At 36.8% G+C, this 17,181-nt stretch overlaps 1 protein-coding gene across 2 annotated transcripts; it reads right to left on the reverse strand.

The window, feature by feature from the left end:
• Positions 1–10,343: 10,343 nt before the first annotated feature.
• On the reverse strand, positions 10,344–15,428 carry LOC145770180 (RNA-binding protein 39-like). 2 transcript variants are annotated; one of them, XM_082581766.1, is made up of 5 exons: positions 15,319–15,428; positions 14,588–14,636; positions 13,823–13,875; positions 13,426–13,458; positions 10,344–13,229 (listed from the first exon to the last, which is right to left on the reverse strand). In XM_082581766.1, the coding sequence occupies exon 5, from the start codon at positions 13,199–13,201 to the stop codon at positions 11,774–11,776; it is 1,428 nt and encodes a 475-aa protein (XP_082437892.1). In that variant the 5' UTR covers positions 13,202–13,229; positions 13,426–13,458; positions 13,823–13,875; positions 14,588–14,636; positions 15,319–15,428; the 3' UTR covers positions 10,344–11,773. The 2 variants fall into 2 exon arrangements, with proteins under 2 accessions (XP_082437892.1, XP_082437893.1); XM_082581767.1 differs by having other exon boundaries at positions 13,394–13,458.
• Positions 15,429–17,181: the final 1,753 nt, after the last annotated feature.

Genomic DNA, 17,181 nt, shown 5'->3' on the forward strand with positions numbered 1-17,181 from the left:
GAACGTAGGCCCAATAAGCTGCCGGACTAAATTTGACCCAACACGTCTGACGCCTACATGAATGAGAGAGTGTCCTACAAGTCAGCAGTTGTTGAGATCACCAGCTGAGTGTATGAAACTGCCATAGAAAACTACTAGACTAGGCTACTAGTTTGAGAATCTCAAATAGGCCTGTCAGTTTCTGTTAGATAGAAAACGAATAATTTACTTTTGCCTTTTCCGGAGTGTTTTTTTTTCATCATTTCATTTTGATTTGAAGCAAATTATACTTTTCTTTGCTTCCCCTTAAACCATATTTCGGAAATTTTTGCAATAAACAAATTAAAATCATCAGTCAAAAAGTTTTCCAATCCCCAGTGCTATTGCATGATAAGCTGCTTTTCCGGTTGTAATACAATGATTGTTTTTACGTTCATGGATGATTTGATGCGAAACAGCATAGCTTAATTGAATTGCTGGTTGTCATTTGAGCTATTAGGGCGGAGGGTCTACCCTTGAGCAACTCGGTTACCTTACTAGTAATGAGTCAGGATGCACCGTAAGTAGCCTACCCGTATTTCGAAATATGTTTGTTTCGAACAGCCTTGATGGATAGGCTATTTAACGTCCTAATACGTCTATATTTGATTCAATCTTGTATTTGATTTGTTTTACGTTGTTGTGAAGCATTGTTTGTGATATATTAGTACTCTTGTAAATATGGTTAAGAAGTGCTGTGTCTTTAATTGCAATGGAAATTATAGTAAAGAAAATAAAGTTGCAGTGTTTAGACTGCCTAAAGTAAATGCCAACCGGAACGTGATAGATGGCTTGCCTCTATCCCAAGGGATAATATTTCCGATTCAAAGTACACCGTCGTTTGTGAACGCCATTGGCCAGAAAACTATCCTACCACTATCAAGTATGGAAAAGTAAGACCTTTGTATCCACCATCTGTGTTTACCTGTGTCCCTTTGAATTTAGTTCCTTCACCACCATTTCTTCCAGAAGTACTCAAAGGGCGTTAAGTGGAACTCGCAATCAGCCTGTTGATGAATTACCAAGTTTGACAAAAGTGACATTATTGTGAGCTTTGAAAATCTCCTGGCTAATGCTTTTAGTGTCCAATTTCCTTTTTTTAGCAGGTGATGATGTTGTTGTAGCCTATTTCAGGCTCATCAGACGCTCATTTTTGAATGCAAGGAATTTATGCAAGATTCCGGCATACCCAAGTTTGTGTTAAGAATTGATGACAATCTGAGCTTTGAAGCATTTCATTCTGGAATAAAATGCTCTATAACGTCTCTATCAGCAAATAAATGTTCCAGATGGTCAAAAATTCAAGAAGCTGTGAGATTCTTGCATTATATGGAATTATCTCATCAACAAAGCATTCTTTTGCAACAGATGAAATCTATGAATTTTATGCCAGCTATAGAAAAGAAATAGCCTACACCGTGGAAACAATCGTTAGGTCCTTCGAATATTTTTTTTTGTCCAGACCAGAAGCTCATACAACCAACTGAGACGGGATTTCAAGTTGCCCAGTTGCCTACTAGAACACTTACAAGACTTACAATTCTCAAGCTTGGGAATTAATTATCATAGACTAGTTAACGTTAATTAGTTTATGAGCTTTTTTGGATATTCATGAATTTTTTTCTTGAGTGTTCTCATTAACACTAAGTTACTATAAGTCGGATTAGCATATTAGTCAAATTATATACTAAAGATGATGCGTATCAGCCTTGTCTCGATATTGACTTGTTTACAAGGCTTAGTGAATGATGCCTTACTTTTTACACATTAACAATTAATCTTTTAACTAAGCGAGTCTAGGCTACGAGTAGCTGGTGCATTGTTGTTTTTTTTTAGATGCTTTTTGCTAGTGATGTTACCACTTGTTTTAAATATCTCAGTGTTATCATGGCTGATCCATCGCAATTTAGCTTTCGTTTCAGTGTTATAAATACTAACGTTCAATTGAAGACAATGGCACTATGATGTCACTATCTGCCCCCAGTTTTAACAATCCCATTGTACGTTGTCATGGCCTCTATATAGTCCGTCTTGCCTGAAACCAAAAGCAGCCGCTATGAGATACGCATTGACGTCACTGGGAAAGCAACTTTAACCATAACACCAGATAACACATCTGATTGGCTAAGCAGCTGGTGTCGTTTTGCAAAACGATTGAGGATTGGATAAAACGAAGGCGTTTTTCAATGTAGGGTAAGCAATTTTGAAAGTTGATTTCCCTGGAGCTTCAGTGATGGTTTCTGACAAAAGCGTTTGCGTTAATTGGCATTTATAGGCAAGAAATGCGGTTTGGTGAGGACTTAGACTACTCACAAGCGTTACGAGTAATTCTAGTCACGAACACAGTAATTTTCAAGTTAAAATAGACTTGATAAAAATAGTAAGAAGTTAAACCTAGAATTCAGTCATTATATTTTGCATAGTTTTCGCTCAGGTAAGCACTGCTTTCCTTGCTTTCCCTCACCGATCGTCACTGCATGGTATTCGATAAAAGACTATAAAGACTTTCGATAAAAAACAGAAGAGAAAACACTTCGCCGTTGTTAACGCTTTGAAGTAATTAGCAAAACGAGCGAAGCGAGGTTTATAAAACTGATATTCTTGGTTTGTATTCTGGATAGTGTGTGATTAGTGTGTATATCTTTGTGTGTGATTTTATCCTTCCATGAAATTTTAAGCATTCTTTTATAAATCCACATTTCAAATGCCTCAAGTCGTTTAACCATCTGTGATGACAGTGCCCATGTTTCTGCATTGTAGAGTAACGTAGTCCATGTATAGCATTTCGCAATTTGTTTTCGAGTGTTGATGTTAATTTTGCGTGTTGTTAATGTCTTTTTCATTTTTACGAAGTTGTTTCTTGCTATTTCTATTCGTCTCAATATTCCCGTATCGCATCTGCCATTTTCAGTTATTGTGTGTCCCAGATAGGTAAAGCTTTTGACTTGCTCGACCAGCATTCCGTCAATAGAAATATTTAAACTTGGTACATTTTCTTTTCTTGTAATAATCATCGTTTTCGTCTTATTTGTGTTGATTTTCATGTTATATTCCTTTCCAATATTGTTCACTTTTTCTATTATTGTTTGGAGAGCTTCTGCTGATTCCGCCAATAAAACAGTATCGTCTGCATATCGTAGGTTGGTATGTTCATACCTCCTATGCTGATACCCTCCATTCCATCAATCTGTCTGAAAATCATTTCAGTATACAGGTTGAATAGACATGGAGATAGTATACATCCCTGGTGAACTCCATGTTTTATGTCCATTGCACCAGATAAACCATCTTCCATTTGAATAAATGCCTTTTGCGTTCAATATAGATTAGCTATCAGTCGCAGGTCTTTTCCATTTAAACCTATAGGCCTATCAGCCAAACATTGCATCAATTTTTCATGTTTAACTCTTTTCGTATTTAACATCAGTTCACGTTTTTTATCGGAGTCTTGTGCGAAAAACGCTGGTTGTGGTGCTTCAATAACTCTGAGTTTTTTTTTTGTAGGCAGATTTAAGGTTGTAATGTTTAATACCTTTTCAAGTAGACTACCGTATATTACCGATTTATTATTTTTGCATATTTTTCATGACCTTCAGTGATCCCACATAAAGGTGAAACAGTTTGTAGAGGTTTTTAGAGAATCTTTTCAAACAGATTGATCATGTTAGATCAGCTGTGATCTCCCATACGAACTGCCTCCAATTTGTTCTGTCTTTTGTTTTTATTAGTACTTCCAGCATGCTTTTTTTGCGGTAATTTGCTTGATATTGTCAAAATCAGTTCAGTTCAGTTCAGTTGTTTTTATTTCTGACCATCATATCAAAACAATACACGTCAACATAGCAAAGGTCGAGAAAAAGGTAGAAGCGACAAAACGCGAACGTTAAAAACGTGCTTGTGACCGAAGTAAGTTATTGAGTTGAAAAAAAAATTTTGGCACGGTCGCAACACCTTCAGAAAAATTTAAGATATAAGAAAATAAAAAAAAGAAAATGTTAATAAACAAAAAAAAACAAATAAATTTAGGCTATAGCTTTATTAGCCCACATAGCTTTAGCTGATATATTTAAGATTTGTATGGACAGTTGCTATGAAGATCGGCCATGGTGCGTTATCAAGAGTGCTGATGGTCTTAAGGGGAACACGTCTTGATGCGTTTAGCTCATAGCAAGAAGAGCAAGGCAGGCAAAGAAAACCCCACAAAGAAATCCTACCACGGGCAAAGCCATTTCAAGCGCAACGCACCATAGGCCTTGCACGACTCATAAAATAGATAGGCTATAACTTGACGACACTGAAAACAATGACGAAAACAAATAAAACAAACTAGCAAAAACAACATCATCATCTTTCGGAAATTCAATTATACCCAGGGAAGTTATGTCTTGAAGATATCAAGCGTGCTTTGATAAAAGTTGCGTTGATAAAGCGATAATTTTAAACCCCAGTCAGCTAAACTCGTCACTTCCACACTGATCCAACGTTAGCAAACGTTGAATTAATGCAAAAACGACAGGCATCGCTAGCTGGGAAGTAGTAGTGGCATGTCACAGTAATATGATAAATTTGGGTTACCGTGTATATGTTTTACACGTTAAACCATAACAAAAGTGATAAAGAAATCCAATTTGGCATGTTAGAAAAATAGATAAATAATCAGACAATAGCATGACGATCCAGTCCAAGATATTGATATAAAAAACAACTGGTTGGAGCACATGGCCACCGCTTCACCGAAAGATGGCGATTGGTCGAAGAGGATGGAGAAACTTCTGAAGACTCTGTAGAACTTCTGTGGACAAAAAACACAAGAACCAGAAGGCCAGTAGGAGTACTTACAACCATACTATTTTGCTAATGAATCTACACACATTGGCCTATCATTTCTGGGCAAAAAAAATAATATTAGTATGTTTGGTGCATGTAATACTTAGATAGGATCATTTTAAGAAAGATTTAGCTTGTTCATTTTTAATTTAAAGCCTTTTACAGTTTTGCATTCATTTCTTATAGTAGGGGGAAGCTTGTTCCAAACTGTTGGCCCCATGTACCGTATTGATTGTTTGCAAGTGTTAATTCTACAATATATCGGAATATAAGGAGAATTACTTCTTGTTGTTAGGCTACTTGATTGTTTACACATAATTATATCATTGAATGTTGTGGGAAGTAGCCTTTTTGAATATTTAAACATGAAAGTTGCAATCTCTGTAGTTTTCATGTGGTTAATTGATTTTAAATTGTTGAGTTCCATTGCACCTTTTACGCTTTCTCTGCGGTCAATGTTAAATACAGTACGAAGAAAGTTATTGCATGTATGTTGTAGCTTTTGCAATGTAGTTTTGTTTTCATGACACCATGTTGAGATACAATATAATATCTGACTCTCAACTAGAGAATGGTAAATGGAGAGAAGTGCTTGTTTGTTTAGGAAAGGCTTAATTTTTTTTGTCACGCAAAGTGTTGATCTTATTTTTTGAAGCAAGATTTCCATATGAGATTTCCATGACAAATGCTCGTTTACAATTATTCCCAGAAACTTTATTGAGGCAACTTGTTCTATGTTGTTTTTTCGAATATTTAAGGGTGGGTGGCTTGATAGTGTCTTGCTTCCTTGACTTGAAAATAATATATGTTTGGTTTTGGTGACATTTAGAGACAATCGATTTGTTGATAGCCATTGATCTATGCATACAAGCTCTTGATTTGCAATATCATATACAGCAGAAACGGTTTTATTTTTATATATAATGGTGGTGTCATCTGCAAACATAATTGCAGTTCCGTGTTGAAGGCAGTTAGGAAAGTCATTTACATAAATCAGGAATAGAAGAGGGCCTAAGATAGACCCTTGTGGGACACCCAAAGATATGTTGTTAATGTTAGAAGATAGTGTGCCATTGAAAACAACTCTTTGTTTTCTATTACTCAGGTAACTCATGAACCAATCATAGGCCACGCCTCTTATTCCGAAATGATATAATTTAGCTAGGAATATTTTATGGTCGATGGTGTCAAATGCTTTAGATAAATCAAGAAAGATTCCTAATGCAAGATGGTTGTCGTTTAGTATACTGGTGATACTTTCTATTAGCATTGAAGCAGCATGGCTTGTGGAATGATTTTTTCTGAAACCGAATTGATTGTTATAGAAAAATTTATGTCTAATTAAAAACGAGTATAATCTGTTGTACATGATTCTTTCTAATATCTTTGAAAACACAGGTAGTAGGCTGACTGGTCTGTAGTTGTTTGAATCTTTGCAGCTACCCTTTTTAAAGATAGGTATCACCTTCCCCAACTTAAATGTATTTATGAATTTTCCACTCGTTAAGGATAAGTTAAATATATGAGTTAAAGCATGCAGTATATTGTTTGGGGTTGACTTTACAACTATGGATGGTATTTCATCGATGCCACTGCTAGTTTTTGCTGGCATAGCATGAATAATATTTTTAATTTCATTCAAAGTAGTTTGATAAATATAAATTGTCTCAGAGCATGGAGAATCGAGATATGTTGAAAATATTGTATTTGATTTGGGAATTTTTTTTTGTAAGGGAATGGGCAGCACAGGAAAAGTGATCATTGAAGTGATTTGCAATAGTTAATCTGTCAATGACTGTACTATCATTTATTTTGATGCCATGGTTAGTCTTAGACTGGGATTTACCTAATAGATTGTTGATTGTTTGCCAAGTAGCTTTCAAATATTTCATTTTTTGTCGTCCTTTTGTTCGTTTGCCTTGCACCATCCCAGTCAACATTGAATTTTCCAACGCGTTGCTTCTTGCAATATGTCCGAAGTATCTCAATTTTCTGAGCCTGATGTTGTTAATCAGACTCCATTTATCATCTATTTGATGGGAAACAAATTCTTTGTTTTTCTTTAGAGAATAGTAATTGTATTTGATGTAATTCGCTTTCTTGGCATTGAGCACTTTTTGTAGTAGGTTCAGGGCCTATGAGAGGGGGGTACGGAGGGTGCGGCGTACCCTTGAGGGCCCAGGCCTGTGATTGTTGGGGGGCCCGGAATAGTGATTTTATAGTTTACGAGCAAAAATGTTTGGTTAACTTAAAACCATCCTAAACGACTAAATTCAAGCATAAAAGTTGTTATTCTTTAGTCCTGGGGGGGAGAGGGCCCGGAAAGGTAACTAAGTGCATTGCGCGCAAATTAGGGGCCCAAAGTGGTAATTTAATGCTTTACATTAAAAATGTTCTGTCAAAAGCACCCTAAATTAAATCATAAAAGGTTGTTCTCATGTCCGGGGGGCATAGTGTAGCAAAAGCAGGGTTGAGATTGCCTAACCCACCAGATTTTTTTTCAAAAAGCCCGGGTGTTTTCGGGCTTTTTTGTGTTTTTTAAAAACTATTTGAAAAAGGTACCGGTAGTTTCACGCTTATTTCACTACAAAATGAATTTAGGAGTTGTAGCAGGAGCCGGAGTCAAAACTTTTGGAGCAGGAGCGGAGCCGAAGTAAAAAAAGTGACTTCATTCACCTCTGCTAAGCATGTGGTGAATGCAAAAGTTAATGAAGAAAGGTTATTGGTCAGATGATTAATTTGATTGTGCTTTAACCAGATGTTATGTTTGAGCCTTGGTAGAGAGCTTGACTTGTTGTTCCAATTTAATTTAGAATAGGCCAATCCTATTCTCTGTTCTTATATACTTGTATTTTATGATGCTCAGTCTTATCTTATCTGGCAGCAGGGCAGGGTAGGCCTATATCATATGAGGTAAGTGACATATTTATCCTTCATATTCAATATTATTGTGCATATTAAATAATAGTTTTATTGCAGCCTGATACTATTATTTCGCACAGATGTCTCATGTCTTTACTAATTCTGCAGTAAAATGTTGTATGGTGTGCAATACGCCTAAGCAAACATCACGTGTTTTGCCGACGAAGGGGCCCGGAATGACTCCTCGTACCCTTAGTGAAAACTTCTCTCAGAGGCCCTGAGTAGGTTACGAGCATTTACTGTTGAACAGTAGACAAATGTAACTTAGATCTGCAAACCAGTGCCAAACGATTACTGTATTATGAAACAGACTAATAAAAGGATGCATTAAAAAAGTTATTAATAAGCATTGCATTTGAATACATCTGTGAATCACAGTACCGTAGGCTATAAACTTCAAGCTTTCGGAAATAAATATTTTTGACTTAGACCTAGCTAGCTATTTTTTTGAACGTATCGTAGTCTAGTTTATTTTGCAATTTGCATGTGTGTCACCCAAGTAGGCCATGCTTGACATGTTTATTGTAAATCAATAGCCTACACACGCTTTACGCTACAAGAGTCTGCATGGTTGTCAACTTTACTAACCCAGCTATTGATTTCTATCTTACCATCTAAGCGTCACTTTTTGCTCAAGCTAATAAACTGGCTTGTCATCCCCCATTTTGTCACATTGGCTTACTTTACCTATTAGGACCTCCCTGGCAACATCCACTATGTTTCTTACAGAAAAATATTAGTGACTCAAAAAAAAACTTTTAACCTACAGTGGGTCATGCAAAATTCTTTTGACGTGGTTCCAAGCTAGGTTACCTTTCTTGCACTGGAATGGGTATGAAATAATAAAATAACACGATCGTTTTTCATACAACAATATTGTAGCCTATCGTACACTGGGCAGGATTGTCTTGCATAGAAGAAAAGCAGCTTTATGGGGTTACACAAGCCCACAGTTAACAGGCACACCCGCTTATTAAAGTTAATTCCAAGGTAAATTACACTTGAAATCGCCCGCAACAGCTTGACAGGAAGCCAGAAACAAAACCATTACGAGTCACTGCCCAAGATGTTTCGGTCCTTGCCGACTTCGAATAAAACTTGTTTTCGGTTGCGGTGTTTTGCCACTCTCAATCTTGCACTTTCTACCAAAGTAGCCGATGTCTTGTAGGGCCGAAACATCTCGCAAGCCTAGGGCCGAAACATCTAGACAATTAAAACAGCCAAGGTTCACATCTGTCCAAATGTGGAGACTCCATAACACCCAAAATAATTGAACAAACTGTAGTAAAAAAATGTATCTAAGCATCAAATAAATGCAATTTCATCTAGATTTGACCCCGAAAATAATAAAAAAAACGTTTTTTTGGGAATATCTGCCCAATAGATGCATTTAGAACAAAATGTTCTTTATAGCATAATTATAGAAACATAGCTGTTCTGCAACTTTTAAGCCTACTCCCAGCTTTCTAGGAGCATTATAAAAAAAAGTTACGCTGTTTTCGTGGATTTTGACCTTTGCGTGACCCATGGGGCTGGGTGGCACGCTTGATTATGGGTGCCACGTAAAAAAATAATTTTAAAGTCAATATTAGACCTTAGGACACCCTTTTACCAGCCCTCTTCATTAATATGACAGAAAAAAAAATTTCACTCCACCCTAGTGATGATAAAACGCCAATTTTTTTTTGCAAGATGAGTAATTTCCTGCTCTAACAACGACTACGATTTAGTCGGTTTCCTTGGTTTAGTTAATACCATTTCTTTCACCCTACTCTGCGGACGATTACCTCACCCTCACCAAGTTGCGGACTTAAAATATGACGTCATAATTCTCGAATGTCTTCGGTAAAGTAAAAAATAGTTCAGTTTTGTTTCTGACCATCACAACCAAAAAAAACAATGTGCCAAAGTAGAGGTTTAGAAAAAGGTAGAAGCGATAAAACGAGGACGTTATATTGGTCTGTCAGAATTTAATTTTGATGATGAAATTTTATCTTTTTTCTCAGGCATTAAATCTGTTTCTGTGTATTGTTACTTAATACTTAAAGTCTCTAATTGTTACTGTGCCGAAGATTTCTTATAAAAATTTGTTTCACCGTACTTCAAAATCATTGGTTTGGTTTTTGAATCTTCATTCTCGGACTGAAAAAGCCTCGATATGTTATTCCTGGTAATTTGTGTGTTTTCTATAACGACGTTAAAATGACAGCGTAAACGAATGATAACATTCGTTTTCAAGGTCATTTTTGCGTCACTGGGGACTTAAGAGTGTTTTCTAGTGTTATTTTAGACAAAAGTAGCGGTAGCGCGCGCTACCTTGGTCCGAGTAGCGGTTAGCTACTTTAAAAGTAGCGGGTACCCACCTCTGCCTATTTGTCACAAATGACCGACATGCAGGCTACTGTAGTTTCTAAGAGGAAGGCACTGTGGGCTGATTACGCCATCAGAAAATGAAGCCCCCTTAAAAAAGTGCCACATGAAATTGACATCTGATAAAGGCTTGTTTTTACAGAACTATATTATTTCAACATAGACTACACGTAGGCAAATTGTAGACTACGATTTATGGTAGTTTAGCAAGATTAACAGCTTGTTCCTATTTTGCGGCATGCGAACAAAACAGCCAGAAACAAAAAGAACCTCAACAAAATATCTTATGAAACATTTTCACAAAATTAAATGTTTTTTTAATTTTAGCTCGGTATCAAAATCACAAATGTTCATGTGAACTTTAGTTTTCTATCTTCAGAAGCTTGATCACGACAGGCCTCTAAATTTTTATTTTTCGGGCGCCCAAGCATCTCGAAGAAAAATCGTTTGAAATACCAAGAGTGAAGATAAGTTGGCTTGTGGAAGTCGGCGATCAAACATGGCGTATCGGCGCGATAGTTTCGGAGGCCATTTAACGACTTTTCCAATGAAACATAGCTGTAAATAATGGAAAACTATTCGGTTGCTGCTTAACATCAACACATAAATTGAAATCGAAAGTAAATACGTTCCAGATTTCACTGAATTTTACAAAATGTCTGTCAGGTTTCACGCAAGGTACACATAGCCAGAACATGACATGGCCCAATTTCATCAATGATATCACCAGTATAACAGTATTAGAAATTAAGTTATCTTAGACAACAGACGTCACAAAAATTTCATGACAAAAGCCAAAATTTACTAAGAAATATAGGGAGTAAAGAAAAATGGTGAATTTAACGACACTGCATGTCAACTGACGCAAATAAGTGGTTTAAAAGTTTTTTAATATTTACTGATGTAGGTGAAAATGTGTTTAGTTTAAATAAAAATTATTTACAATGCAGTGATCAAGCGCTACGGTCCACATAGTTTGTAACCATCACACGACTTCTTCAACGAAAATGTGACACTCACATTGCCAACATAACATTTAAGGGCAGTCACAAGCTACTAAAACCTAACGTGGTAAAGTTTGACCAAAACACAAGGGGGGGCTAATAAAATGTAACTACCTGGATTGGGCACACTATTATCAATTCACAAATCACATACACAGTGGGCGACAAATGATGTCTAATAATAATTTGGTGCTGTTTGAACACCCCCTTAACCCATTCACGATCAAAAGGGATATTTATTAGCCCTGCCCTTGCATTTTATTTTCTGAGCCCCAGAGCATTTCTGGGCCATTAACAAGATTGCAAACACACAAAACGTAATTGGCCGCGTCTGATTCCAATGAATTAGGAAAAAAATAACTTCAACTAAAAAAACAAAACGATTGAAACAGAGTGACGCATCAAAATTTGGCTTCGCCAAAGCAGCAACCTCACGCACAGAGTGGGCAGTTTGTGAACGGCCAGGCATCAACGACAAAGCAACGCTTGTGGATGTACAAAACAAAGCTTATGCAATATGCAAAAGTTGACTATAAGCAACCACCCGACAAGGGAATTGATATCTCTCAAGAATGTCATTTTAAACTGTTCAGTGAAATTTCGCGATCAGTGAGTCTTTTTGAAAGTAGAGATTAACGATTGCTGGGTTTCAACGCTTGTGTTGCGTAGACGGCATCAGGAAATAACGAATGATAATTTACAACAGGAACGTACGCCGCAGTAATCATGTTACCAGCAAAGTAGCGACCATGCAATGCTGCAACAGAATTAGCGGCCCCACCAAGGCTGTCACACTTAACATACACGTTTCCTTGCGATTGCTTATCAACATAGACGTGCAGAACTTTGCCGTGACGCTGGCATTCTTCGATGACGTCATCTCGAATTTCTACATCCCAAGCCGACCCAGTTTCGTTTGCGGGATCAAACATGTTTGACAGTTGGAAACATGTGGTGGCAATTGGAGGTGATGAAGTTGCACTGGCAGAGGAGGCACTTTGTGGAAGGCCAAGGCCCATCGACTGACCCAAAGCAAGAGCTTGTTGGGCAGCAGTTGGCACTTCCAGGCCAGTCCCTTCAGCCAGCTTTGCCATCAGCTGTAGTCGCCCTGTTGAGCCAAGATCTATTCCTGCTCTTTCAACCGCTTCATTATCCAGGAAAGATGGGGCAGCTGGAAAGCCTGAAAGCATCCCAAACTCACCACCAGGCCCGACAGTGTTCAGTTTAATCGATTTTCCAGCAATTTCAAACCCATTGAGTTGGTCAAGCGCCTTTTTAGCGCTCTCAGCTTCATTGAACGTAATAAACGCATACCCTTTCGAAACACCAGTGTCGGCATCTTTTATAATCTGAACTTGTTCCACTCTACCGAAGGGAGAGAAGATACCTTTCAACATATCTTCAGTGATGTTTTCATGTAATGAACCGACGTAGAGCTTCGTAGACCCTTGAGCCGCTCTCTGCAAAGTCATTTGGGCAGCTGCAATTTTGTTCTTTTCAGACTGCGTTGGCTGCACAACAATAGGCACACCAAGGAGCCTTTGTCCAGCCAAGCCCAATGCCAAAGGTATAGATTCTAGGTCTTTGAATTCAACATAAGCAATGCCCTTTGACCTTTTGGAATGCTTGTCTTGAATCAGTTTCACTTCTCTCACTTTTCCAACAGCAGAAAAGAACTCCTCAAGATCGCGAGACCGAATCCTCTGAGCCAGCTGCATGCAAAACACAGTGCGCGCATCGCGATCTGGAGGACTTGGTGATCGAGGTTTTGGGGGAGGGGTGGGAGTTTTAGGCTTTCGTGGTTCACGACGAATGTTCTTCGGACTTCGTGATCTTCGACGACGTCTGCTGCGTGAACCGGAACGGCTTCGTCTGCGGTCTCTATGGCGTCTCTTGTCGCGACTGCGAGATCTTGACCTTCTATGACGTCTTCCTTTGCTACGACTTCGACTTCTTCTTCGAGAAGATTTCTTTTCACTTTTGCTTCGGTCTTCAGGGTGTTTAGACTCAGTTTGAAATGGGGCTTCCAGCATAGCTTCAACATCAAGATCGTCAGCCATTTTGACTATTCCGATGGCCACACACGTTCTAGTTCAAAGAGAAATATTGATGAGCAAGATGATCTTCAGATATCAAAATCAGCTTAAAAAAATCGCTAACTGACTACACTAATTCTACACCTTACTGGCAGGAAAAATTTTCATAAGTTAAAAAATTGAACAAGAAATAAACAGGAGTTAGTTACAACTTACGACACGCCCGGAAAGAGAAGAAATATACTGACCAAGGCATAGTGGTTCTTCGTGCCATCTATATCCTAGTCACAAACACAAAACATTTGTGATTACTGTTTGCTAAACCATATGAAAAATAATACATAAACATTTGTTCAACCTTTATTACTACAAAACTAAATTTTGTATATATGTACTGTATCTGTCTAACCAAACAATGTAGTCATTACAGAAGTATTCAAATGATGAGCAACAAGCTAACGGTTGGTTTTTAATTTTGTTTAATTTTATTAATTTATTCTGTTATCTTTGTTTACTTAGATGAAATAAGTAAAACTTTTATTTTTATAATCAAGATGAAACTGATAGAGTGCTTAATTTCTCACAGTATATACATTTACTTTCACCATCACAAGGGTTATATTGTAGTTGGATAATCTTGTATACCTTGAAATAGTTCAAGAAGAGGCCATCAAATGAAACTCTTTCATTTAGCACTTCTGCAATTTACACAACGTTAAAACATAACACAAAACATCTTTTTCATACATTAAATTGTATAAGTAACAGTAGCTTGCATTTACCCAGTTCTTCGTAACCCATCAACTGTCGCTCTGAATTGCATAATGATAATGCTTAGGGCACAGACATACGTTACATCCTCTACACTTGTAGAAGTAGACATATTAGTTATATGCTATCTAGCATTTATTGGTAGAAGTCTTAGTTACTTCTGGCTTGGAAGTAGACGTTTGCTGTAGCAAAACTGGGGATTGAGAAGTATATACTACCTAAAATGAAGTTCTAAACTGCTGTTAAAGCAGTATAGTCTTTTTGGAGTGAAATATTATAACAAACATCACTATAAGTCATTTCAATCAAACTAACAATTGTAATAAAACCTCATTAAAAAATGAAAAGACACTGATTTAAACTGATGCTTCTTTATAAAGCAATCATTGAGCGAATAAACTACTACTACAAATTACTAGTTCTTTCACAGTTCATGATAATGATAATGTACCATAATAATAAACCACAAAAGTGCAGACTGCAGACGCCACTCTAAACGATGTTTCATTCTATGCAATGTAATATAATTCTACAAAAATACGAACTCAACTAGCTACAGTAGTTGAGTGACATTTTAATAATATACCAGTATAAAATGACAAAACACGGGAATATTTTCCATAAAGCACATAGTTGTACCTTTCCACTTCAGAGAGATGATGCCAAAGAAAATTATTCAATGAACTTTCTGAAAATGATAGAAACATTTAAATATAATGCAATGTCGGATTTCGGGAGCCAACATAAGACTAGAAGACAACGCAACCTTGAATTGTCAATGTTGCAGAGAATTTGTTAATTTTTAGATTGTTTTTCTTGAAGCAGTGGTTGTAGTTACTCAGAAGATGCATGAATTTGAACTTGAAACATGTATAAACATACTACCACAAAAATATGAGTGTTGATTTCTCAGTAACCATAGCAATTTACACAATTTACAAAACTCATGGACTCTTACAAAAGGATTTCAAATTTGTATGATTAGCAAATTTTTTGAGAACATAAATATGCTGCTTTCAAGTGCATTGGATAAGTTTTTTTACTTATAAAACATTGACTGCACTAATGTTTGTCATGATGGTAGCAAAACAAAACGAGTTAAAATGAGAGGCTTGTAATTAAACTGTCTATGCTTTTGAGCACGACATCAAAAAAATTGCTAAACTATGACTGAAAAGATGCTGTTTATAAAGTGTTACAACTCCATACGTTTACTTCCCATAAGAGCAATCACACAAATTGATTATACTGTATTTATAAGGTATATATTTGTACAATTTGATAATCTGGGTTGATGAAACCATGACCACCAGAAATATTTTGACCTTTGCAAAAAAGCAAATCACTGCAAAAATTAAAAATTCCCATACCCTTTGCTTTAATAGCAACAATCTTGTCACCCTGGTCCAAATCCAAATTGAAGATAATTTAATAAGAATTGAAATTCATTGCAAAAGTTGAGTACAACGAGACAACACAGCATGGAAACCGTGAGCATGTTCCTATAAATTTACTGAATAGCCTGAACACTGCAACTAACAAAAATAGATGTTTTATAGCTTAAAGTAGATCAGTAACAAACCTAGTGGGTACTTGCACTGGCGCCGACTTACGGGGTTACAAGGTGGCCACACCACCCCATAACCGCTGTGGTGGGGTGGCAGCCACCCCGTTTAGATTACATTACTTACTGCAAATAAATGTAATTTGAACAGACGTTTAAACCTTTTTTTTGATCATTGGTTTTCGCTTCAAGTCAACGTAAAGCCAGAGGTGAACCAATACAGTATGGCGAAGAAAATGATTGTTTTTGTCACAAGCATGATACTCGCGTAACATCAAGCAAGCTACGTGAAGATTACGCAACACGTGGCTACGAGTTTTTTTCTTGTTGTTGTTGCGATCGTTTATTTGTTACTTGTCATAAGTCATTGTTACATTTGTTAGGTTTACAATGGGATTTATTAATCAATAAAATACGATCTTTCCATTGCCTTCCTCAAAAATCTTTTTTTGAAAAATTTTAAACTGCTCATAATATCGCTATAAATTATGACAGCTATAAAATACTTGGAAATAAAATTATCTCGATGATTGATAGCTCCACCCCCTAGGCCCCTAAATGAATATCTATTTTCAAATTTCATTTTAAAAAAAATGCAATGTTTGAAACTTTTTGAGTTTTATTTAAAAAGTGCACTTAGTAAAGTAGCAGTTTTAACGTTCTGCAAATTTACACGTAAATTACATGATTCTATTCGAGGAAAGCTACACCCCTGCGTATTCCCAATAATAAAAGCAACCTGTTTCAATTACTCAAGATTTTGCATTTTGAATTATTTTCCGATTTCAGTTGGAGTGTAGTGTCATCTACTTCATGCTTTAATTTCTACTTTGTTATCTACTGTATGCAGTAATATTGCGTGTCAATGCGTGACAAACTGTGATGCGGGAATTTATTGGTCTGACATAAGAGTTGCTTGTTACATCATAGAAAAAATTACGAAAAGTCGTCCAGTAAAAGTTTTCACTGACATTCTAGTTTTATTCAGCTTAAAGATGCCACCGAAAAAACGTTCAAAATTGCAGCCCTCCATTGAGTCATTTTTTGTTGCGTCTTGTCAGGATTTTAGCCAGCATGAAAGTGACCAAACGCCTGAACGAAACGAAAGTGTGCCACTGCCAAAAGGCGTTAGCACGATCAGGGAGGTGGAAGATTATCGTTGCTTTCCACCACCTGCGAGGTGGAGCGATCGTTTAGTGCATTCAGGCGCATAAAAACCTGCTTGCGATCTACCAGACGCAACTGTTAGAAGAAATGAAAGCATTACCAGGGAAGCTTCTTTTTGGCAATAAAGGAGTTGATCCAACCCAGCTTTTTCAAGAAAATTCTATGTGTTATGACAGATACAACATCTCTTTACACAGGTGTGGAATTTGTGCAAGAATTTCACAGCATGTTAATAAAGAGTATGAGCAAGATGTGCTGTTATTGGAATGCTTATTTCACATAGTCGAATTGGTTTTGGGAGATGTTATTAAAGCTCTTGATGGCGATACAACATCACCGAAGTTATTGCAGCATGGATTGGTTTTTAACTTTATTTTGAAGATTTCAAAACATCATCTTCTAGCCAATAATTTGACCACTCCTAATTTAAAACCAACTACAAAAAGTCAACAGATTTTATCTGACTTTTTGGATGCTGAGTCCACTAAACCTGCTTGCAAGA

This window comes from Aplidium turbinatum, chromosome 5 (genome assembly GCF_918807975.1).
Source record: "Aplidium turbinatum chromosome 5, kaAplTurb1.1, whole genome shotgun sequence".
In the NCBI taxonomy this organism is placed as follows: domain Eukaryota; kingdom Metazoa; phylum Chordata; class Ascidiacea; order Aplousobranchia; family Polyclinidae; genus Aplidium; species Aplidium turbinatum.

What these genes read in the sequence shown, in the direction of transcription:
- LOC145770180 (XM_082581766.1), bottom strand. Translation starts at nt 13,201, where the DNA reads ATGGCTGACGATCTTGATGTTGAAGCTATGCTGGAAGCCCCATTTCAA.